Genomic DNA, 23,979 nt, shown 5'->3' on the forward strand with positions numbered 1-23,979 from the left:
ACGCTGCCGCTCTCGGCAGAGGGCTGCTGCGTGGGGATTTCCCCTTCCCTTCCCTTCCCTTCCCTTCCCTTCCCTTCCCTTCCCTTCCCTTCCCTTCCCTTCCCTTCCCTTCCCTTCCCTTCCCTTCCCTTCCCTTCCCTTCCCTTGCCTTCCCTTCCCTTCCCTTCCCTTCCCTTCCCTTCCCTTCCCTTCCCTTCCCTTCCCTTCCCCCACATTCTTCTCCTGTTTTTTCCTGCAGTATGGGGTCAGGTGAATGCCATCACCTTGCAACAGGCCCAGCTTCTCCAGGGTCCATCCACAATCACAGAAGCCAAAACCCTGAGTAGCAGCTAGGCAGCCAGGCATTCACCTGTTCAATCCGCCTCCTCCTTCCTGAACCCCTTCTTCTGACTGGGAGGACAGAGGAGAACACCACCTGTGCTCCTCATCCTTAGAACATTGCTGTGAGGAACATGCTGTCTCTTTGGATGGTTCTATGCTGCCTCCTCACAGTATCGTTAGACCCTACATGGCCTATTAGGACTGGATGGTAACCTGCAGGGTTCAGCAGGCTTGGCAGCCTCTCAGTGACCCCACGAGCGTGAGCTCCTGCTGGGCTGCACACTGCTCTCCAGAAATTGTCTCGACAAGAAAGAGGTGCTTTGGTGCCTCTCAGTCAGGAATGTCCAATTGCTAATTCCTTATGTGCTTTCCTGGGGGCACGGGGTCTGACACAGGTGGCTGGGTGGCCCAAGTTTGCCTGCTTGACTTTTCCTGGATCCTGTCCGTTGCTTCCGTGCTCCGAATTCTCCAATGCCGGACTATCTTGTCTGCATCCTAACCCCTCTAACACCCCTGTGTGACCCTCCAATTGAGTGGCACAGACAGGAAGCTGCAGCAAGCCCAACTCAGGGTTGTTCAGATCAAGAAAGAAGCAGATGGTTGGTGACACTACAGAATTATAGCTCCTTTGTAAATTGCAGTGTGTGTGTGTTAAGTGGTGATTGGTCAAATCGTGCTGGTCAAATTTGACGCTAGAGGAAGGTAGAGGAACCTCATGTGAAAGTGGATCCGGGGTGCCCCACTTTCAACAGGACACCTCATGCACGTAAATAAAGAATCACTCTTGTAATTCCGTGCTTTGCATCCTCACCTCTCTCCTGGGTCGGCACGGGCCAGGTGGGAAAGTTTCTGAACACTTGCCATGTTGGAAGTGGCTGCGGGGACAGCCGGGAACGCCCAGCTGCCCCAAGACCTGCCAAGCTGCTCCCAGTCCCTCCCACATACAGCCCAAGGCTGTCAGGGGCACAGAAACCCCTGAGACACACCCCAGGGCTACCTCGCAAGCCTGGTACCTCCCGGCGGCAGAGGGAACCGACTGTGCTGCTCAGAGACCTTTGCGAAGCAGTATGCCAATCGCTGTGGCAGGCTTTCAGTGGCTGAAGCCCGTCTGCGAGATGAGTTGCACGCAACGCGACTGAGTTCCAGCATGAAGCTTCATGGCGATGGCACAGACTGCTGGTTTGGGTGGCTCGTTGGTGCAAGGCAGTTGTGAAGGTGGCCACTTCTCTAGAAGGCCCATTGGCAGTGTAACACGGGCAGCGATGGCTTTGGCAGACACTCAGTGACCCACTGCACCTCTCGCTACAGACTGTAGGGTGCTACTGAGTGGTGGTGGAGCTTTGCTCTTGCATTGGTCTTGGAGGAGAGGTTATTGGCAGCTCAGAGCCCAGTGCCAGGAGAGCCAGAGAGCACGAGCGGCCCCAACTCAGACTGCTGCAAAAAAAGGCAAGAGTCAGTGTTGTAACACCAGCGCCTTTGGAGCGCCCAGAGAAGCCACGTCCCTTGGGCTGATGACGGGCGGTGGGCAACTGCTGGGCTTCTTTAGCACTCAAACACAGGCAGTTCTTTTGACGTGCCAATTATCAAAGATCTGGCAAGTCTTTGCCCATATAGCGTCATTGGATTTCCACTGGAGGTGTCCCAAATAGAGGCCTGAGTGGACCTCTCCTGCCACAGAGCTGCCGCCAGGCCACTGCTTCTCATAAAGGTGGCATGGACGGCATACGTGCATGCCTTGAGTTGGAGACATCTCAAAAGCTTTCTTTAAGCTTGCTGCACGTGTTATGTCTACTGTGTTAAGGTGGAGGCAACCTGAGCTTGCAGGTCACGAGAGGGTATGGAGAATGAGTCTTGTGCTCGTACGGAAGCCAGAGCAGCCAGAGCCCCGCTCTGCAGTGGTGGCACTTGTTCCCTGTGCACGGGGCTACCCACTCACGCAGCGTCAGAGCCACCTCACCCAAGGGCAATGCTTTGTGTACGGCCCCCAAGGAAGCCACTGCAGGCTCCCTACCTACAGAGCCACGCAGGCAATGTGCACAGCTGTGGAGGGTGACAAGTTATTGCCATTGCCCCAGTGCAGGAGCGCAGACTGGAGGGGGAGCCTTAGCTACACAATCAGTGAAAGCAGAGCCCACCGGGTCTTCAGTCAAACGCTCCCTGACTCTGGGGCAGCTGAGTGGTCAGCACCCTATGCCCACCTTCCCCCCCTGAACTGATGCACAGGCACTCAGAGAGGCAGCCTTTGTTCAAACACACCATTTATTGACAACTTTGTACAAAGTAAAGCGCCCAGAAGGAATGGACGCTCTCAAAGAGGCGTGGGCAGTCTAGGGGACAGAAAAACACAGCTCTGTGCAAGAGGAGCTCATTCACTGTCCGTAGAAGAGCAGTCTTAAGAGCCGATCTTGCAGTTTGTCGAATTCACGCATTGCCTTGGCGTGGGCAGCCGGGTCCTGCACCAGGTGCTGGAAGAGGTTGATCGGCTCCGCCGTTTGGAAGGCTGGGGGCAAGATGATGTCCTCGGGCATGTTCTCATTGCCAAAGAAGAAGTGGTCGAGGCTTTTCTCCTCCAGACAGTTGCGCAGGTACCAGAGGATATCCTGCAGCCGCATCAGAAATTCCCTCCTGCTCCAGCTTTCCAGGGGTATGGTGTTCAGGAGGTGCATGGCAACCGTCTTCAAGACAGAGGTAGAAAAGCCTGTGCCCCCCAGGATGCCAGCAAAGAGCTGCAGGCATTTGAGGTGTAAGCCTTCATGTGGAGCCTGCATGGCAATATGCCTGAAGAACTTCACCTCTGCCACAGCGTAGCTCTCTGCCCACATCGTGCTCGGAGTGAAGATGGCCTCTGTAAGCTGGCTGCTCAGGAAGATGTCCGAGTCGCCTTGCTGCACCCCAAACACCATCTCAATTAAGAGGCTTCTCCCGGAGGCATTGGTCAGTTGGAGCTTGCAGGAGCGTCTGGAGGGCAGCACATTCATCCCGTAGCGACAGGACTGAAGCATCTCCCCCCAGGCTGACCTCACCAGGTTCTGGAACCACTCGGCAGTTTTATGCACGTCTAGGTAGGAGCCGGTGCAGAGGGTGCCTAGGAGGGTGGCAGCCGGGTTTCTCACCACCTCCTCTGCGGGGTGGTGGAGGAAACACAGCATGTCCTCCACCAGCTGGTCTCCTGCACAGGTACACTCCAGCTCCACACGGACTCGGCAGTCCTTTGCCGGCATGTGCTCCGCAGCACCCAGCTCCGGGTGGAAGGCGTGACCACGGGGGGGCTTCAGGGGCACAAGAAGGCGGTAAACTGTGTCACGCCCATGGTGGCTCCAACCTTCAAAGACGCTGCCCACCCCGATGGCTGGCTGCAGGATGGGGAAGAAACTATTTGACAAGCGCTCTTGGAGGAGAGAGAGGAGGTCGTCCACCAGATGCTCCACCAGTCGCCTCCTGTAGGCCAGGCTCTGCACTGACCACTGGATGCGCTTTGAAAAAATCTTGAACTGACGGCTCACATCATCAGAACCTACTCCTTCACTTTCATGCTCCTCGCTCTCGGTGTTGCTGCTGGAGGTTGTCTCTTCACCGCTGCTGGCTGGTTGACGGCTCCTTTTCCAGAGCTGCCAGCAGAGCCCGAAGAGCAGGACCAGGACTCCAGCAACCGCCCACAACTGCCACTGCTGCAAGGCAGCGAAGAGCAGGTCTCTCCAGGCAGAGGAGCTCTGCTGCAGCTCCTGCAGCAGCCAAGTCACCTCCTGGCTCAGCTGCAGCGCACGCTGCTGCATGCGCTCACGCATGGCCTCATCCAGCTCATAGCCCACCTTCTGTGGGAGCTGGATGATGCTTTGCACAACCAACATGAAGAATTTGATTGCATCCATGACCTGCAGGAGGAGAGAGAGAAGGGGTTCAGTGGGGCTGGGAGGGAGGGAGGGAGATAGATGGCGGTGGGGACAGCGGAGCTGGGGACAGGTAGGAGAGGGGCCGAGGCAGCTGGTGGGCAGCAAGGCCTGCTCCAGCCCTGGCGGCGGTGGCACCGTGCCCGGCCCAAGGCGCTGCCACGAGTGGCAGGGCCCTTAATGCCGGGTGAGAACCCACCCCCCGGGGGCCCGCGATTCTGCCCCGGCCCTGGTCCAGCCCAGCCTCCCCCCGCATGTGTACTCACCTCTGGCTCAGGCCTTACTGGGGCAGCGCTGCCTGCTGGCGCCTTTCCTAGCTGCCCCCATTGTGACACGTCCCCTGTGATGTCACAGGGGTCGGAGCGCATCACAGGCACACCCGCCAACCAGCCCCACGCTGCCTCAGCGCCTCACAGCTGCCCCCGGCAACCAAAGCCCCGACACCCACAAAGTACAGACCCAGAGGGCAGGACAGGGTGCCCAGGGGCTGTCTTTACAAAGCCGACAGAAGCCCCCCCAAACCCTTACCAAGCCGCAAATGGGGCTGATATGACCCATGGATGCTTTGCTTGCTCCTGGAGATCCCATGCCATGAGATGGAAGCCGCTCCCTTGGTGCTGGCCTGTGAGCTTGTGGTCGTGGGCGTGCTCTTGGTGCCTTCATGAGACCCATGGGTGGGTGGTGGTGTATATCCTGGTGGTGGGACGGGGCCTGTCCATGGCAGGATCTCTGTTCCGGCTGTGCCACTGCGAAAGGACATTGCTTCCCAAGAGACATTTCCCAGGGGTGGTGGTGGGGGTGCGGGTGGAGATTTCCCAGTGGGCAACTCCCACTGCCGAGACAGCACCGGCTTCTCCGTGTCCAGCACGTTCTGTTCTGAGGTACCAACTCCCTGGGGAGTGTTTGGGACACAGTGAGCACACGGAGGCCCATCAGTGGTGCCTCTCGCTTGGTCCGTGCCCAGCCAGAGCTGCCAGGGAATGTCTCCACCCATGTCAAGTCGCCACCATGGTCGCGACACTGTGAAGGGAAAGCAGTGCAACAATCATCTCTGTAGCCACCACGGTCTTCACTGGCTGCTGCATTGGGGAGAACGTTGAGAGGAAGACGCTGCCGCTCTCGGCAGAGGGCTGCTGCGTGGGGATTTCCCCTTCCCTTCCCTTCCCTTCCCTTCCCTTCCCTTCCCTTCCCTTCCCTTCCCTTCCCTTCCCTTCCCTTCCCTTCCCTTCCCTTCCCTTCCCTTCCCTTCCCTTCCCTTCCCTTCCCTTCCCTTCCCTTCCCTTCCCTTCCCTTCCCTTCCCTTCCCTTCCCTTCCCCCACATTCTTCTCCTGTTTTTTCCTGCAGTATGGGGTCAGGTGAATGCCATCACCTTGCAACAGGCCCAGCTTCTCCAGGGTCCATCCACAATCACAGAAGCCAAAACCCTGAGTAGCAGCTAGGCAGCCAGGCATTCACCTGTTCAATCCGCCTCCTCCTTCCTGATCCCCTTCCTCTGACTGGGAGGACAGAGGAGAACACCACCTGTGCTCCTCATCCTTAGAACATTGCTGTGAGGAACATGCTGTCTCTTTGGATGGTTCTATGCTGCCTCCTCACAGTATCGTTAGACCCTACATGGCCTATTAGGACTGGATGGTAACCTGCAGGGTTCAGCAGGCTTGGCAGCCTCTCAGTGACCCCACGAGCGTGAGCTCCTGCTGGGCTGCACACTGCTCTCCAGAAATTGTCTCGACAAGAAAGAGGTGCTTTGGTGCCTCTCAGTCAGGAATGTCCAATTGCTAATTCCTTATGTGCTTTCCTGGGGGCACGGGGTCTGACACAGGTGGCTGGGTGGCCCAAGTTTGCCTGCTTGACTTTTCCTGGATCCTGTCCGTTGCTTCCGTGCTCCGAATTCTCCAATGCCGGACTATCTTGTCTGCATCCTAACCCCTCTAACACCCCTGTGTGACCCTCCAATTGAGTGGCACAGACAGGAAGCTGCAGCAAGCCCAACTCAGGGTTGTTCAGATCAAGAAAGAAGCAGATGGTTGGTGACACTACAGAATTATAGCTCCTTTGTAAATTGCAGTGTGTGTGTGTTAAGTGGTGATTGGTCAAATCGTGCTGGTCAAATTTGACGCTAGAGGAAGGTAGAGGAACCTCATGTGAGAGTGGATCCGGGGTGCCCCACTTTCAACAGGACACCTCATGCACGTAAATAAAGAATCACTCTTGTAATTCCGTGCTTTGCATCCTCACCTCTCTCCTGGGTCGGCACGGGCCAGGTGGGAAAGTTTCTGAACACTTGCCATGTTGGAAGTGGCTGCGGGGACAGCCGGGAACGCCCAGCTGCCCCAAGACCTGCCAAGCTGCTCCCAGTCCCTCCCACATACAGCCCAAGGCTGTCAGGGGCACAGAAACCCCTGAGACACACCCCAGGGCTACCTCGCAAGCCTGGTACCTCCCGGCGGCAGAGGGAACCGACTGTGCTGCTCAGAGACCTTTGCGAAGCAGTATGCCAATCGCTGTGGCAGGCTTTCAGTGGCTGAAGCCCGTCTGCGAGATGAGTTGCACGCAACGCGACTGAGTTCCAGCATGAAGCTTCATGGCGATGGCACAGACTGCTGGTTTGGGTGGCTCGTTGGTGCAAGGCAGTTGTGAAGGTGGCCACTTCTCTAGAAGGCCCATTGGCAGTGTAACACGGGCAGCGATGGCTTTGGCAGACACTCAGTGACCCACTGCACCTCTCGCTACAGACTGTAGGGTGCTACTGAGTGGTGGTGGAGCTTTGCTCTTGCATTGGTCTTGGAGGAGAGGTTATTGGCAGCTCAGAGCCCAGTGCCAGGAGAGCCAGAGAGCACGAGCGGCCCCAACTCAGACTGCTGCAAAAAAAGGCAAGAGTCAGTGTTGTAACACCAGCGCCTTTGGAGCGCCCAGAGAAGCCACGTCCCTTGGGCTGATGACGGGCGGTGGGCAACTGCTGGGCTTCTTTAGCACTCAAACACAGGCAGTTCTTTTGACGTGCCAATTATCAAAGATCTGGCAAGTCTTTGCCCATATAGCGTCATTGGATTTCCACTGGAGGTGTCCCAAATAGAGGCCTGAGTGGACCTCTCCTGCCACAGAGCTGCCGCCAGGCCACTGCTTCTCATAAAGGTGGCATGGACGGCATACGTGCATGCCTTGAGTTGGAGACATCTCAAAAGCTTTCTTTAAGCTTGCTGCACGTGTTATGTCTACTGTGTTAAGGTGGAGGCAACCTGAGCTTGCAGGTCACGAGAGGGTATGGAGAATGAGTCTTGTGCTCGTACGGAAGCCAGAGCAGCCAGAGCCCCGCTCTGCAGTGGTGGCACTTGTTCCCTGTGCACGGGGCTACCCACTCACGCAGCGTCAGAGCCACCTCACCCAAGGGCAATGCTTTGTGTACGGCCCCCAAGGAAGCCACTGCAGGCTCCCTACCTACAGAGCCACGCAGGCAATGTGCACAGCTGTGGAGGGTGACAAGTTATTGCCATTGCCCCAGTGCAGGAGCACAGACTGGAGGGGGAGCCTTAGCTACACAATCAGTGAAAGCAGAGCCCACCGGGTCTTCAGTCAAACGCTCCCTGACTCTGGGGCAGCTGAGTGGTCAGCACCCTATGCCCACCTTCCCCCCCTGAACTGATGCACAGGCACTCAGAGAGGCAGCCTTTGTTCAAACACACCATTTATTGACAACTTTGTACAAAGTAAAGCGCCCAGAAGGAATGGACGCTCTCAAAGAGGCGTGGGCAGTCTAGGGGACAGAAAAACACAGCTCTGTGCAAGAGGAGCTCATTCACTGTCCGTAGAAGAGCAGTCTTAAGAGCCGATCTTGCAGTTTGTCGAATTCACGCATTGCCTTGGCGTGGGCAGCCGGGTCCTGCACCAGGTGCTGGAAGAGGTTGATCGGCTCCGCCGTTTGGAAGGCTGGGGGCAAGATGATGTCCTCGGGCATGTTCTCATTGCCAAAGAAGAAGTGGTCGAGGCTTTTCTCCTCCAGACAGTTGCGCAGGTACCAGAGGATATCCTGCAGCCGCATCAGAAATTCCCTCCTGCTCCAGCTTTCCAGGGGTATGGTGTTCAGGAGGTGCATGGCAACCGTCTTCAAGACAGAGGTAGAAAAGCCTGTGCCCCCCAGGATGCCAGCAAAGAGCTGCAGGCATTTGAGGTGTAAGCCTTCATGTGGAGCCTGAGTGGCAATATGCCTGAAGAACTTCACCTCTGCCACAGCGTAGCTCTCTGCCCACATCGTGCTCGGAGTAAAGATGGCCTCTGTAAGCTGGCTGCTCAGGAAGATGTCCGAGTCGCCTTGCTGCACCCCAAACACCATCTCAATTAAGAGGCTTCTCCTGGAGGCATTGGTCAGTTGGAGCTTGCAGGAGCGTCTGGAGGGCAGCACATTCATCCCGTAGCGACAGGACTGAAGCATCTCCCCCCAGGCTGACCTCACCAGGTTCTGGAACCACTCGGCAGTTTTATGCACGTCTAGGTAGGAGCCGGTGCAGAGGGTGCCTAGGAGGGTGGCAGCCGGGTTTCTCACCACCTCCTCTGCGGGGTGGTGGAGGAAACACAGCATGTCCTCCACCAGCTGGTCTCCTGCACAGGTACACTCCAGCTCCACACGGACTCGGCAGTCCTTTGCCGGCATGTGCTCCGCAGCACCCAGCTCCGGGTGGAAGGCGTGACCACGGGGGGGCTTCAGGGGCACAAGAAGGCGGTAAACTGTGTCACGCCCATGGTGGCTCCAACCTTCAAAGACGCTGCCCACCCCGATGGCTGGCTGCAGGACGGGGAAGAAACTATTTGACAAGCGCTCTTGGAGGAGAGAGAGGAGGTCGTCCACCAGATGCTCCACCAGTCGCCTCCTGTAGGCCAGGCTCTGCACTGACCACTGGATGCGCTTTGAAAAAATCTTGAACTGACGGCTCACATCATCAGAACCTACTCCTTCACTTTCATGCTCCTCGCTCTCGGTGTTGCTGCTGGAGGTTGTCTCTTCACCGCTGCTGGCTGGTTGACGGCTCCTTTTCCAGAGACACCAGCAGAGCCTGAAGAGCAGGACCAGGACTCCAGCAACCGCCCACAACTGCCACTGCTGCAAGGCAGCGAAGAGCAGGTCTCTCCAGGCAGAGGAGCTCTGCTGCAGCTCCTGCAGCAGCCGAGTCACCTCCTGGCTCAGCTGCAGCGCACGCTGCTGCATGCGCTCACGCATGGCCTCATCCAGCTCATAGCCCACCTTCTGTGGGAGCTGGATGATGCTTTGCACAACCAACATGAAGAATTTGATTGCATCCATGACCTGCAGGAGGAGAGAGAGAAGGGGTTCAGTGGGGCTGGGAGGGAGGGAGGGAGATAGATGGCGGTGGGGACAGCGGAGCTGGGGACAGGTAGGAGAGGGGCCGAGGCAGCTGGTGGGCAGCAAGGCCTGCTCCAGCCCTGGCGGCGGTGGCACCGTGCCCGGCCCAAGGCGCTGCCACGAGTGGCAGGGCCCTTAATGCCGGGTGAGAACCCACCCCCCGGGGGCCCGCGATTCTGCCCCGGCCCTGGTCCAGCCCAGCCTCCCCCCGCATGTGTACTCACCTCTGGCTCAGGCCTTACTGGGGCAGCGCTGCCTGCTGGCGCCTTTCCTAGCTGCCCCCATTGTGACACGTCCCCTGTGATGTCACAGGGGTCGGAGCGCATCACAGGCACACCCGCCAACCAGCCCCACGCTGCCTCAGCGCCTCACAGCTGCCCCCGGCAACCAAAGCCCCGACACCCACAAAGTACAGACCCAGAGGGCAGGACAGGGTGCCCAGGGGCTGTCTTTACAAAGCCGACAGAAGCCCCCCCAAACCCTTACCAAGCCGCAAATGGGGCTGATATGACCCATGGATGCTTTGCTTGCTCCTGGAGATCCCATGCCATGAGATGGAAGCCGCTCCCTTGGTGCTGGCCTGTGAGCTTGTGGTCGTGGGTGTGCTCTTGGTGCCTTCATGAGACCCATGGGTGGGTGGTGGTGTATATCCTGGTGGTGGGACGGGGCCTGTCCATGGCAGGATCTCTGTTCCGGCTGTGCCACTGCGAGAGGACATTGCTTCCCAAGAGACATTTCCCAGGGGTGGTGGTGGGGGTGCGGGTGGAGATTTCCCAGTGGGCAACTCCCACTGCCGAGACAGCACCGGCTTCTCCGTGTCCAGCACGTTCTGTTCTGAGGTACCAACTCCCTGGGGAGTGTTTGGGACACAGTGAGCACACGGAGGCCCATCAGTGGTGCCTCTCGCTTGGTCCGTGCCCAGCCAGAGCTGCCAGGGAATGTCTCCACCCATGTCAAGTCGCCACCATGGTCGCGACACTGTGAAGGGAAAGCAGTGCAACAATCATCTCTGTAGCCACCACGGTCTTCACTGGCTGCTGCATTGGGGAGAACGTTGAGAGGAAGACGCTGCCGCTCTCGGCAGAGGGCTGCTGCGTGGGGATTTCCCCTTCCCTTCCCTTCCCTTCCCTTCCCTTCCCTTCCCTTCCCTTCCCTTCCCTTCCCTTCCCTTCCCTTCCCTTCCCTTCCCTTCCCTTCCCTTCCCTTCCCTTCCCTTCCCTTCCCTTCCCTTCCCTTCCCTTCCCTTCCCTTCCCTTCCCTTCCCTTCCCTTCCCTTCCCTCCCTTCCCTTCCCTTCCCTTCCCCCACATTCTTCTCCTGTTTTTTCCTGCAGTATGGGGTCAGGTGAATGCCATCACCTTGCAACAGGCCCAGCTTCTCCAGGGTCCATCCACAATCACAGAAGCCAAAACCCTGAGTAGCAGCTAGGCAGCCAGGCATTCACCTGTTCAATCCGCCTCCTCCTTCCTGAACCCCTTCCTCTGACTGGGAGGACAGAGGAGAACACCACCTGTGCTCCTCATCCTTAGAACATTGCTGTGAGGAACATGCTGTCTCTTTGGATGGTTCTATGCTGCCTCCTCACAGTATCGTTAGACCCTACATGGCCTATTAGGACTGGATGGTAACCTGCAGGGTTCAGCAGGCTTGGCAGCCTCTCAGTGACCCCACGAGCGTGAGCTCCTGCTGGGCTGCACACTGCTCTCCAGAAATTGTCTCGACAAGAAAGAGGTGCTTTGGTGCCTCTCAGTCAGGAATGTCCAATTGCTAATTCCTTATGTGCTTTCCTGGGGGCACGGGGTCTGACACAGGTGGCTGGGTGGCCCAAGTTTGCCTGCTTGACTTTTCCTGGATCCTGTCCGTTGCTTCCGTGCTCCGAATTCTCCAATGCCGGACTATCTTGTCTGCATCCTAACCCCTCTAACACCCCTGTGTGACCCTCCAATTGAGTGGCACAGACAGGAAGCTGCAGCAAGCCCAACTCAGGGTTGTTCAGATCAAGAAAGAAGCAGATGGTTGGTGACACTACAGAATTATAGCTCCTTTGTAAATTGCAGTGTGTGTGTGTTAAGTGGTGATTGGTCAAATCGTGCTGGTCAAATTTGACGCTAGAGGAAGGTAGAGGAACCTCATGTGAGAGTGGATCCGGGGTGCCCCACTTTCAACAGGACACCTCATGCACGTAAATAAAGAATCACTCTTGTAATTCCGTGCTTTGCATCCTCACCTCTCTCCTGGGTCGGCACGGGCCAGGTGGGAAAGTTTCTGAACACTTGCCATGTTGGAAGTGGCTGCGGGGACAGCCGGGAACGCCCAGCTGCCCCAAGACCTGCCAAGCTGCTCCCAGTCCCTCCCACATACAGCCCAAGGCTGTCAGGGGCACAGAAACCCCTGAGACACACCCCAGGGCTACCTCGCAAGCCTGGTACCTCCCGGCGGCAGAGGGAACCGACTGTGCTGCTCAGAGACCTTTGCGAAGCAGTATGCCAATCGCTGTGGCAGGCTTTCAGTGGCTGAAGCCCGTCTGCGAGATGAGTTGCACGCAACGCGACTGAGTTCCAGCATGAAGCTTCATGGCGATGGCACAGACTGCTGGTTTGGGTGGCTCGTTGGTGCAAGGCAGTTGTGAAGGTGGCCACTTCTCTAGAAGGCCCATTGGCAGTGTAACACGGGCAGCGATGGCTTTGGCAGACACTCAGTGACCCACTGCACCTCTCGCTACAGACTGTAGGGTGCTACTGAGTGGTGGTGGAGCTTTGCTCTTGCATTGGTCTTGGAGGAGAGGTTATTGGCAGCTCAGAGCCCAGTGCCAGGAGAGCCAGAGAGCACGAGCGGCCCCAACTCAGACTGCTGCAAAAAAAGGCAAGAGTCAGTGTTGTAACACCAGCGCCTTTGGAGCGCCCAGAGAAGCCACGTCCCTTGGGCTGATGACGGGCGGTGGGCAACTGCTGGGCTTCTTTAGCACTCAAACACAGGCAGTTCTTTTGACGTGCCAATTATCAAAGATCTGGCAAGTCTTTGCCCATATAGCGTCATTGGATTTCCACTGGAGGTGTCCCAAATAGAGGCCTGAGTGGACGTCTCCTGCCACAGAGCTGCCGCCAGGCCACTGCTTCTCATAAAGGTGGCATGGACGGCATACGTGCATGCCTTGAGTTGGAGACATCTCAAAAGCTTTCTTTAAGCTTGCTGCACGTGTTATGTCTACTGTGTTAAGGTGGAGGCAACCTGAGCTTGCAGGTCACGAGAGGGTATGGAGAATGAGTCTTGTGCTCGTACGGAAGCCAGAGCAGCCAGAGCCCCGCTCTGCAGTGGTGGCACTTGTTCCCTGTGCACGGGGCTACCCACTCACGCAGCGTCAGAGCCACCTCACCCAAGGGCAATGCTTTGTGTACGGCCCCCAAGGAAGCCACTGCAGGCTCCCTACCTACAGAGCCACGCAGGCAATGTGCACAGCTGTGGAGGGTGACAAGTTATTGCCATTGCCCCAGTGCAGGAGCACAGACTGGAGGGGGAGCCTTAGCTACACAATCAGTGAAAGCAGAGCCCACCGGGTCTTCAGTCAAACGCTCCCTGACTCTGGGGCAGCTGAGTGGTCAGCACCCTATGCCCACCTTCCCCCCCTGAACTGATGCACAGGCACTCAGAGAGGCAGCCTTTGTTCAAACACACCATTTATTGACAACTTTGTACAAAGTAAAGCGCCCAGAAGGAATGGACGCTCTCAAAGAGGCGTGGGCAGTCTAGGGGACAGAAAAACACAGCTCTGTGCAAGAGGAGCTCATTCACTGTCCGTAGAAGAGCAGTCTTAAGAGCCGATCTTGCAGTTTGTCGAATTCACGCATTGCCTTGGCGTGGGCAGCCGGGTCCTGCACCAGGTGCTGGAAGAGGTTGATCGGCTCCGCCGTTTGGAAGGCTGGGGGCAAGATGATGTCCTCGGGCATGTTCTCATTGCCAAAGAAGAAGTGGTCGAGGCTTTTCTCCTCCAGACAGTTGCGCAGGTACCAGAGGATATCCTGCAGCCGCATCAGAAATTCCCTCCTGCTCCAGCTTTCCAGGGGTATGGTGTTCAGGAGGTGCATGGCAACCGTCTTCAAGACAGAGGTAGAAAAGCCTGTGCCCCCCAGGATGCCAGCAAAGAGCTGCAGGCATTTGAGGTGTAAGCCTTCATGTGGAGCCTGCATGGCAATATGCCTGAAGAACTTCACCTCTGCCACAGCGTAGCTCTCTGCCCACATCGTGCTCGGAGTGAAGATGGCCTCTGTAAGCTGGCTGCTCAGGAAGATGTCCGAGTCGCCTTGCTGCACCCCAAACACCATCTCAATTAAGAGGCTTCTCCCGGAGGCATTGGTCAGTTGGAGCTTGCAGGAGCGTCTGGAGGGCAGCACATTCATCCCGTAGCGACAGGACTGAAGCATCTCCCCCCAGGCTGACCTCACCAGGTTCTGGAACCACTCGGCAGTTTTATGCACGTCTAGGTAGGAGCCGGTGCAGAGGGTGCCTAGGAGGGTGGCAGCCGGGTTTCTCACCACCTCCTCTGCGGGGTGGTGGAGGAAACACAGCATGTCCTCCACCAGCTGGTCTCCTGCACAGGTACACTCCAGCTCCACACGGACTCGGCAGTCCTTTGCCGGCATGTGCTCCGCAGCACCCAGCTCCGGGTGGAAGGCGTGACCACGGGGGGGCTTCAGGGGCACAAGAAGGCGGTAAACTGTGTCACGCCCATGGTGGCTCCAACCTTCAAAGACACTGCCCACCCCGATGGCTGGCTGCAGGATGGGGAAGAAACTATTTGACAAGCGCTCTTGGAGGAGAGAGAGGAGGTCGTCCACCAGATGCTCCACCAGTCGCCTCCTGTAGGCCAGGCTCTGCACTGACCACTGGATGCGCTTTGAAAAAATCTTGAACTGACGGCTCACATCATCAGAACCTACTCCTTCACTTTCATGCTCCTCGCTCTCGGTGTTGCTGCTGGAGGTTGTCTCTTCACCGCTGCTGGCTGGTTGACGGCTCCTTTTCCAGAGCTGCCAGCAGAGCCCGAAGAGCAGGACCAGGACTCCAGCAACCGCCCACAACTGCCACTGCTGCAAGGCAGCGAAGAGCAGGTCTCTCCAGGCAGAGGAGCTCTGCTGCAGCTCCTGCAGCAGCCAAGTCACCTCCTGGCTCAGCTGCAGCGCACGCTGCTGCATGCGCTCACGCATGGCCTCATCCAGCTCATAGCCCACCTTCTGTGGGAGCTGGATGATGCTTTGCACAACCAACATGAAGAATTTGATTGCATCCATGACCTGCAGGAGGAGAGAGAGAAGGGGTTCAGTGGGGCTGGGAGGGAGGGAGGGAGATAGATGGCGGTGGGGACAGCGGAGCTGGGGACAGGTAGGAGAGGGGCCGAGGCAGCTGGTGGGCAGCAAGGCTTGCTCCAGCCCTGGCGGCGGTGGCACCGTGCCCGGCCCAAGGCGCTGCCACGAGTGGCAGGGCCCTTAATGCCGGGTGAGAACCCACCCCCCGGGGGCCCGCGATTCTGCCCCGGCCCTGGTCCAGCCCAGCCTCCCCCCGCATGTGTACTCACCTCTGGCTCAGGCCTTACTGGGGCAGCGCTGCCTGCTGGCGCCTTTCCTAGCTGCCCCCATTGTGACACGTCCCCTGTGATGTCACAGGGGTCGGAGCGCATCACAGGCACACCCGCCAACCAGCCCCACGCTGCCTCAGCGCCTCACAGCTGCCCCCGGCAACCAAAGCCCCGACACCCACAAAGTACAGACCCAGAGGGCAGGACAGGGTGCCCAGGGGCTGTCTTTACAAAGCCGACAGAAGCCCCCCCAAACCCTTACCAAGCCGCAAATGGGGCTGATATGACCCATGGATGCTTTGCTTGCTCCTGGAGATCCCATGCCATGAGATGGAAGCCGCTCCCTTGGTGCTGGCCTGTGAGCTTGTGGTCGTGGGTGTGCTCTTGGTGCCTTCATGAGACCCATGGGTGGGTGGTGGTGTATATCCTGGTGGTGGGACGGGGCCTGTCCATGGCAGGATCTCTGTTCCGGCTGTGCCACTGCGAGAGGACATTGCTTCCCAAGAGACATTTCCCAGGGGTGGTGGTGGGGGTGCGGGTGGAGATTTCCCAGTGGGCAACTCCCACTGCCGAGACAGCACCGGCTTCTCCGTGTCCAGCACGTTCTGTTCTGAGGTACCAACTCCCTGGGGAGTGTTTGGGACACAGTGAGCACACGGAGGCCCATCAGTGGTGCCTCTCGCTTGGTCCGTGCCCAGCCAGAGCTGCCAGGGAATGTCTCCACCCATGTCAAGTCGCCACCATGGTCGCGACACTGTGAAGGGAAAGCAGTGCAACAATCATCTCTGTAGCCACCACGGTCTTCACTGGCTGCTGCATTGGGGAGAACGTTGAGAGGAAGACGCTGCCGCTCTCGGCAGAGGGCTGCTGCGTGGGGATTTCCCCTTCCCTTCCCTTCCCTTCCCTTCCCTTCCCTTCCCTTCCCTTCCCTTCCCTTCCCTTCCCTTCCCTTCCCTTCCCTTCCCTTCCCTTCCCTTCCCTTCCCTTCCCTTCCCTTCCCTTCCCTTCCCTTCCCTTCCCTTCCCTTCCCTTCCCTTCCCTTCCCTTCCCTTCCCCCACATTCTTCTCCTGTTTTTTCCTGCAGTATGGGGTCAGGTGAATGCCATCACCTTGCAACAGGCCCAGCTTCTCCAGGGTCCATCCACAATCACAGAAGCCAAAACCCTGAGTAGCAGCTAGGCAGCCAGGCATTCACCTGTTCAATCCGCCTCCTCCTTCCTGATCCCCTTCCTCTGACTGGGAGGACAGAGGAGAACACCACCTGTGCTCCTCATCCTTAGAACATTGCTGTGAGGAACATGCTGTCTCTTTGGATGGTTCTATGCTGCCTCCTCACAGTATCGTTAGACCCTACATGGCCTATTAGGACTGGATGGTAACCTGCAGGGTTCAGCAGGCTTGGCAGCCTCTCAGTGACCCCACGAGCGTGAGCTCCTGCTGGGCTGCACACTGCTCTCCAGAAATTGTCTCGACAAGAAAGAGGTGCTTTGGTGCCTCTCAGTCAGGAATGTCCAATTGCTAATTCCTTATGTGCTTTCCTGGGGGCACGGGGTCTGACACAGGTGGCTGGGTGGCCCAAGTTTGCCTGCTTGACTTTTCCTGGATCCTGTCCGTTGCTTCCGTGCTCCGAATTCTCCAATGCCGGACTATCTTGTCTGCATCCTAACCCCTCTAACACCCCTGTGTGACCCTCCAATTGAGTGGCACAGACAGGAAGCTGCAGCAAGCCCAACTCAGGGTTGTTCAGATCAAGAAAGAAGCAGATGGTTGGTGACACTACAGAATTATAGCTCCTTTGTAAATTGCAGTGTGTGTGTGTTAAGTGGTGATTGGTCAAATCGTGCTGGTCAAATTTGACGCTAGAGGAAGGTAGAGGAACCTCATGTGAGAGTGGATCCGGGGTGCCCCACTTTCAACAGGACACCTCATGCACGTAAATAAAGAATCACTCTTGTAATTCCGTGCTTTGCATCCTCACCTCTCTCCTGGGTCGGCACGGGCCAGGTGGGAAAGTTTCTGAACACTTGCCATGTTGGAAGTGGCTGCGGGGACAGCCGGGAACGCCCAGCTGCCCCAAGACCTGCCAAGCTGCTCCCAGTCCCTCCCACATACAGCCCAAGGCTGTCAGGGGCACAGAAACCCCTGAGACACACCCCAGGGCTACCTCACAAGCCTGGTACCTCCCGGCGGCAGAGGGAACCGACTGTGCTGCTCAGAGACCTTTGCGAAGCAGTATGCCAATCGCTGTGGCAGGCTTTCAGTGGCTGAAGCCCGTCTGCGAGATGAGTTGCACGCAACGCGACTGAGTTCCAGCATGAAGCTTCATGGCGATGGCACAGACTGCTGGTTTGGGTGGCTCGTTGGTGCAAGGCAGTTGTGAAGGTGGCCACTTCTCTAGAAGGCCCATTGGCAGTGTAACACGGGCAGCGATGGCTTTGGCAGACACTCAGTGACCCACTGCACCTCTCGCTACAGACTGTAGGGTGCTACTGAGTGGTGGTGGAGCTTTGCTCTTGCATTGGTCTTGGAGGAGAGGTTATTGGCAGCTCAGAGCCCAGTGCCAGGAGAGCCAGAGAGCACGAGCGGCCCCAACTCAGACTGCTGCAAAAAAAGGCAAGAGTCAGTGTTGTAACACCAGCGCCTTTGGAGCGCCCAGAGAAGCCACGTCCCTTGGGCTGATGACGGGCGGTGGGCAACTGCTGGGCTTCTTTAGCACTCAAACACAGGCAGTTCTTTTGACGTGCCAATTATCAAAGATCTGGCAAGTCTTTGCCCATATAGCGTCATTGGATTTCCACTGGAGGTGTCCCAAATAGAGGCCTGAGTGGACGTCTCCTGCCACAGAGCTGCCGCCAGGCCACTGCTTCTCATAAAGGTGGCATGGACGGCATACGTGCATGCCTTGAGTTGGAGACATCTCAAAAGCTTTCTTTAAGCTTGCTGCACGTGTTATGTCTACTGTGTTAAGGTGGAGGCAACCTGAGCTTGCAGGTCACGAGAGGGTATGGAGAATGAGTCTTGTGCTCGTACGGAAGCCAGAGCAGCCAGAGCCCCGCTCTGCAGTGGTGGCACTTGTTCCCTGTGCACGGGGCTACCCACTCACGCAGCGTCAGAGCCACCTCACCCAAGGGCAATGCTTTGTGTACGGCCCCCAAGGAAGCCACTGCAGGCTCCCTACCTACAGAGCCACGCAGGCAATGTGCACAGCTGTGGAGGGTGACAAGTTATTGCCATTGCCCCAGTGCAGGAGCGCAGACTGGAGGGGGAGCCTTAGCTACACAATCAGTGAAAGCAGAGCCCACCGGGTCTTCAGTCAAACGCTCCCTGACTCTGGGGCAGCTGAGTGGTCAGCACCCTATGCCCACCTTCCCCCCCTGAACTGATGCACAGGCACTCAGAGAGGCAGCCTTTGTTCAAACACACCATTTATTGACAACTTTGTACAAAGTAAAGCGCCCAGAAGGAATGGACGCTCTCAAAGAGGCGTGGGCAGTCTAGGGGACAGAAAAACACAGCTCTGTGCAAGAGGAGCTCATTCACTGTCCGTAGAAGAGCAGTCTTAAGAGCCGATCTTGCAGTTTGTCGAATTCACGCATTGCCTTGGCGTGGGCAGCCGGGTCCTGCACCAGGTGCTGGAAGAGGTTGATCGGCTCCGCCGTTTGGAAGGCTGGGGGCAAGATGATGTCCTCGGGCATGTTCTCATTGCCAAAGAAGAAGTGGTCGAGGCTTTTCTCCTCCAGACAGTTGCGCAGGTACCAGAGGATATCCTGCAGCCGCATCAGAAATTCCCTCCTGCTCCAGCTTTCCAGGGGTATGGTGTTCAGGAGGTGCATGGCAACCGTCTTCAAGACAGAGGTAGAAAAGCCTGTGTCCCCCAGGATGCCAGCAAAGAGCTGCAGGCATTTGAGGTGTAAGCCTTCATGTGGAGCCTGCATGGCAATATGCCTGAAGAACTTCACCTCTGCCACAGCGTAGCTCTCTGCCCACATCGTGCTCGGAGTGAAGATGGCCTCTGTAAGCTGGCTGCTCAGGAAGATGTCCGAGTCGCCTTGCTGCACCCCAAACACCATCTCAATTAAGAGGCTTCTCCCGGAGGCATTGGTCAGTTGGAGCTTGCAGGAGCGTCTGGAGGGCAGCACATTCATCCCGTAGCGACAGGACTGAAGCATCTCCCCCCAGGCTGACCTCACCAGGTTCTGGAACCACTCGGCAGTTTTATGCACGTCTAGGTAGGAGCCGGTGCAGAGGGTGCCTAGGAGGGTGGCAGCCGGGTTTCTCACCACCTCCTCTGCGGGGTGGTGGAGGAAACACAGCATGTCCTCCACCAGCTGGTCTCCTGCACAGGTACACTCCAGCTCCACACGGACTCGGCAGTCCTTTGCCGGCATGTGCTCCGCAGCACCCAGCTCCGGGTGGAAGGCGTGACCACGGGGGGGCTTCAGGGGCACAAGCAGGCGGTAAACCGTGTCATGCCCACGGTGGCTCCAACCTTCAAAGGCGCTGCCCACCCCGATGGCTGGCTGCAGGACGGGGAAGAAACTATTTGACAAGCGCTCTTGGAGGAGAGAGAGGAGGTCGTCCACCAGATGCTCCACCAGTCGCCTCCTGTAGGCCAGGCTCTGCACTGACCACTGGATGCGCTTTGAAAAAATCTTGAACTGACGGCTCACATCATCAGAACCTACTCCTTCACTTTCATGCTCCTCGCTCTCGGTGTTGCTGCTGGAGGTTGTCTCTTCACCGCTGCTGCCAGTTGTCTCTTCACCACTTCTGGCTGGTTGACGGCTCCTTTTCCAGAGCTGCCAGCAGAGCCCGAAGAGCAGGACTAGGACTCCAGCAACCGCCCACAACTGCCACTGCTGCAAGGCAGCGAAGAGCAGGTCTCCCCAGGCAGAGGAGCTCTGCTGCAGCTCCTGCAGCAGCCGAGTCATCTCCCGGCTCAGCTGCAGCGCACGCTGCTGCATGCGCTCACGCATGGCCTCATCCAGCTCATAGCCCACCTTCTGTGGGAGCTGGATGATGCTTTGCACAACCAACATGAAGAATTTGATTGCATCCATGACCTGCAGGAGGAGAGAGAGAAGGGGTTCAGTGGGCCTGGGAGGGAGGGAGGGAGATAGATGGCGGTGGGGACAGCGGAGCTGGGGACAGGTAGGAGAGGGGCCGAGGCAGCTGGTGGGCAGCAAGGCCTGCTCCAGCCCTGGCGGCGGTGGCACCGTGCCCGGCCCAAGGCGCTGCCACGAGTGGCAGGGCCCTTAATGCCGGGTGAGAACCCACCCCCCGGGGGCCCGCGATTCTGCCCCGGCCCTGGTCCAGCCCAGCCTCCCCCCGCATGTGTACTCACCTCTGGCTCAGGCCTTACTGGGGCAGCGCTGCCTGCTGGCGCCTTTCCTAGCTGCCCCCATTGTGACACGTCCCCTGTGATGTCACAGGGGTCGGAGCGCATCACAGGCACACCCGCCAACCAGCCCCACGCTGCCTCAGCGCCTCACAGCTGCCCCCGGCAACCAAAGCCCCGACACCCACAAAGTACAGACCCAGAGGGCAGGACAGGGTGCCCAGGGGCTGTCTTTACAAAGCCGACAGAAGCCCCCCCAAACCCTTACCAAGCCGCAAATGGGGCTGATATGACCCATGGATGCTTTGCTTGCTCCTGGAGATCCCATGCCATGAGATGGAAGCCGCTCCCTTGGTGCTGGCCTGTGAGCTTGTGGTCGTGGGTGTGCTCTTGGTGCCTTCATGAGACCCATGGGTGGGTGGTGGTGTATATCCTGGTGGTGGGACGGGGCCTGTCCATGGCAGGATCTCTGTTCCGGCTGTGCCACTGCGAGAGGACATTGCTTCCCAAGAGACATTTCCCAGGGGTGGTGGTGGGGGTGCGGGTGGAGATTTCCCAGTGGGCAACTCCCACTGCCGAGACAGCACCGGCTTCTCCGTGTCCAGCACGTTCTGTTCTGAGGTACCAACTCCCTGGGGAGTGTTTGGGACACAGTGAGCACACGGAGGCCCATCAGTGGTGCCTCTCGCTTGGTCCGTGCCCAGCCAGAGCTGCCAGGGAATGTCTCCACCCATGTCAAGTCGCCACCATGGTCGCGACACTGTGAAGGGAAAGCAGTGCAACAATCATCTCTGTAGCCACCACGGTCTTCACTGGCTGCTGCATTGGGGAGAACGTTGAGAGGAAGACGCTGCCGCTCTCGGCAGAGGGCTGCTGCGTGGGGATTTCCCCTTCCCTTCCCTTCCCTTCCCTTCCCTTCCCTTCCTTTCCCTTCCCTTCCCTTCCCTTCCCTTCCCTTCCCTTCCCTTCCCTTCCCTTCCCTTCCCTTCCCTTCCCTTCCCTTCCCTTCCCTTCCCTTCCCTTCCCTTCCCTTCCCTTCCCTTCCCTTCCCTTCCCTTCCCTTCCCTTCCCTTCCCCCACATTCTTCTCCTGTTTTTTCCTGCAGTATGGGGTCAGGTGAATGCCATCACCTTGCAACAGGCCCAGCTTCTCCAGGGTCCATCCACAATCACAGAAGCCAAAACCCTGAGTAGCAGCTAGGCAGCCAGGCATTCACCTGTTCAATCCGCCTCCTCCTTCCTGAACCCCTTCTTCTGACTGGGAGGACAGAGGAGAACACCACCTGTGCTCCTCATCCTTAGAACATTGCTGTGAGGAACATGCTGTCTCTTTGGATGGTTCTATGCTGCCTCCTCACAGTATCGTTAGACCCTACATGGCCTATTAGGACTGGATGGTAACCTGCAGGGTTCAGCAGGCTTGGCAGCCTCTCAGTGACCTCACGAGCGTGAGCTCCTGCTGGGCTGCGCACTGCTCTCAAGAAATTGTCTGGATGGCAAACAAACCTTTCCATGAATTATAGCAGCTTGGGCAGCACCTTGCAATATTTCCAGGTATGTCAATCCAGGGACCAGTTTTTTTTTAGTTTTCTGTGAACTGGAAATGAGGGTCCTTTTGACCAGAATGCGAAGTTTTCTGAGCTCTTGGTGGTGTGTGTAGCCACATCTCAATCGCAACCCTAAAATCATAGAGGGAAACTACAGGAATAGAGAAGCAGTATGATTGTAGCTGTAGAAGTTGTTTTTTTGGCAGAAACCATTACCCTTAACAGTGTTAACGTGAAAAGTCGGGCACACAAAGTAGCGTCCCAGGGGGACAGCGAGGTCATAATCTACAGGAAAACAGCATGAGCTCAGCAATCCTATCCATGATCTAAGGAGTTGCACACATTAACTTCCAGACACTGCATTTTATATCACCTTTTCAGCAAAAAATGTCTATTTGCCAGAGACAGGAGCCATCCAACTGACAAAGATTAGCACATCCTGCAAGGAATGCCTGCTTTAATGATGAGAATCACAGTATTTAATGCCAACACCTCTACAGCTAGGATCTCAGTTATCGACGGGAAAATCTCAGCGCTGAAGACAGCGCTAAAGTTTCCAGGCTTGGTAGCTGCTGGGGAAAGCATGGAAATACATCCCCTCAAAACCTGAAAAGAATGAAATAATCCAATTTCAAAATAAATGTAAAACTTGTGATCACCTGGTTTTTTGGGTCCTCCGTATGTCGTGTTCTGAGTGATTCTAGTTTGTAATACTATCTGCCGAGTTTTGTAATTTATATTTGTGCATAATCTCCATGCACATGTATGCCAGAGGGAGAGAGCTTTGTTCTCTCTGCTTCTTCCCACGGGATGATTCCAAGTTTCACAGTCAAGGATGAAAAGTAAATTAACAGGACGTTCTATGATTTGCCATAAAAAATGCAGTGTGGTGATATTTGAAGCACAGCAGGCTTGTTCTTCACAGAGATGCTATGTGGGGTATCTAAGGTAGCACAGGGTGGTAATTGTAGAGAAAAGTTAACTTGCTAATAGCAATCATTTTATCTTGTTTGTCAGTGATTAGTTATGTAAATTTGTTCTCCCCTTCAATTCCATAGCAGTGTGTCAAGGTGACATGCCACATGTGCATAATTACTGCCAGTGTTATTTCCGGACCTTGATCTACAAAATGGAAAGTGCCACTTATTAGAAAGTCCACACAATAAAAGCGGCTTCTTTCATTTCTCTACATGTGTTTGCTGTTCTCTTTTGATAGGCATAGTATGTAAGAAGCCAGTGGGAAGCAAACATTGCATTCACAATGTGGCTTCTCCTTTGTTAATTAGCTAAATCAGGTGCATAACATTGTCTGTGTAACTCAGAGTCTGGGACGTTATTGCTCTTACAACACAGAAATGCTGCTTCATTGAAGTCTGTAAGGCAATAAAAATTAAAAGGAAAATGAAACTTTATTTATTATTTATACAGTACCATGGCACTTCACAGGCGAATGATATGAGATCTCAACCCCTGAGAAATCAATAATCCATGGGCCAAATTCAAGCTGTGTCACTCTTTACACCTTGTGTTGCCCCTCTGACTCCGGATGGATTCAACAGAAGTAACACATCAGGATCTGGCTTTATTTAAAGAAAACTTCAGAGACTAATAACCAGGATTAAATAAAATGATGTCGCCTCAGCCCTAACTAATTTAAATGAGAATGAAAAAAACCCACAAAACAACAAAACCCAAAATCATCAAAGAGCTTTTAGCTGCAGCCATGTTTTAGTCCTTGATATGCAGAGTCTTCATGGCTGGGACCATCTTGCAGAGTTAGGCAATGAGTTTGGTGCCCACCATGTCTAGCTATAATAAATCCGAGCTGCTGATGACTTAAAATCTCATATTAGCATACACTTCTGAAGAACCACATGCCATTGCTGATACTCAGTAACAGGATTGAGAGTCCCATCCAGCTCACAGAAAGAGATGGACTTCATCCAAAAACATTCCAGTATT

The 23,979-nt window shown here is 56.3% G+C and overlaps 3 protein-coding genes across 3 annotated transcripts; all 3 read right to left on the reverse strand.

The window, feature by feature from the left end:
• Positions 1–2,690: 2,690 nt before the first annotated feature.
• On the reverse strand, positions 2,691–9,505 carry LOC309673890 (inositol 1,4,5-trisphosphate receptor-interacting protein-like 1; the record flags this gene model as incomplete). The annotated part of the gene is made up of 5 exons (XM_082485772.1): positions 2,691–4,004; positions 4,062–4,152; positions 6,448–6,511; positions 8,818–8,989; positions 9,359–9,505. 5 exons carry the CDS (start codon positions 9,503–9,505, stop codon positions 2,691–2,693), a joined length of 1,788 nt encoding a protein of 595 aa, XP_082341898.1.
• Positions 9,506–13,349: 3,844 nt separating this feature from the next.
• On the reverse strand, positions 13,350–17,164 carry LOC309673891 (inositol 1,4,5-trisphosphate receptor-interacting protein-like 1; the record flags this gene model as incomplete). The annotated part of the gene is made up of 3 exons (XM_082485773.1): positions 13,350–14,366; positions 14,721–14,811; positions 17,112–17,164. 3 exons carry the CDS (start codon positions 17,162–17,164, stop codon positions 13,350–13,352), a joined length of 1,161 nt encoding a protein of 386 aa, XP_082341899.1.
• Positions 17,165–18,669: 1,505 nt separating this feature from the next.
• LOC309673892 (inositol 1,4,5-trisphosphate receptor-interacting protein-like 1) lies at positions 18,670–20,193 on the reverse strand (the record flags this gene model as incomplete). The annotated part of the gene is made up of 1 exon (XM_082485774.1): positions 18,670–20,193. One exon carries the CDS (start codon positions 20,191–20,193, stop codon positions 18,670–18,672), a length of 1,524 nt encoding a protein of 507 aa, XP_082341900.1.
• Between the last annotated feature and the right edge of the window lie 3,786 nt (positions 20,194–23,979).

The sequence above is a fragment of the Vanellus vanellus genome (genome assembly GCF_965231255.1).
Source record: "Vanellus vanellus genome assembly, chromosome: 6".
Classification (NCBI taxonomy): Eukaryota; Metazoa; Chordata; class Aves; order Charadriiformes; family Charadriidae; genus Vanellus; species Vanellus vanellus.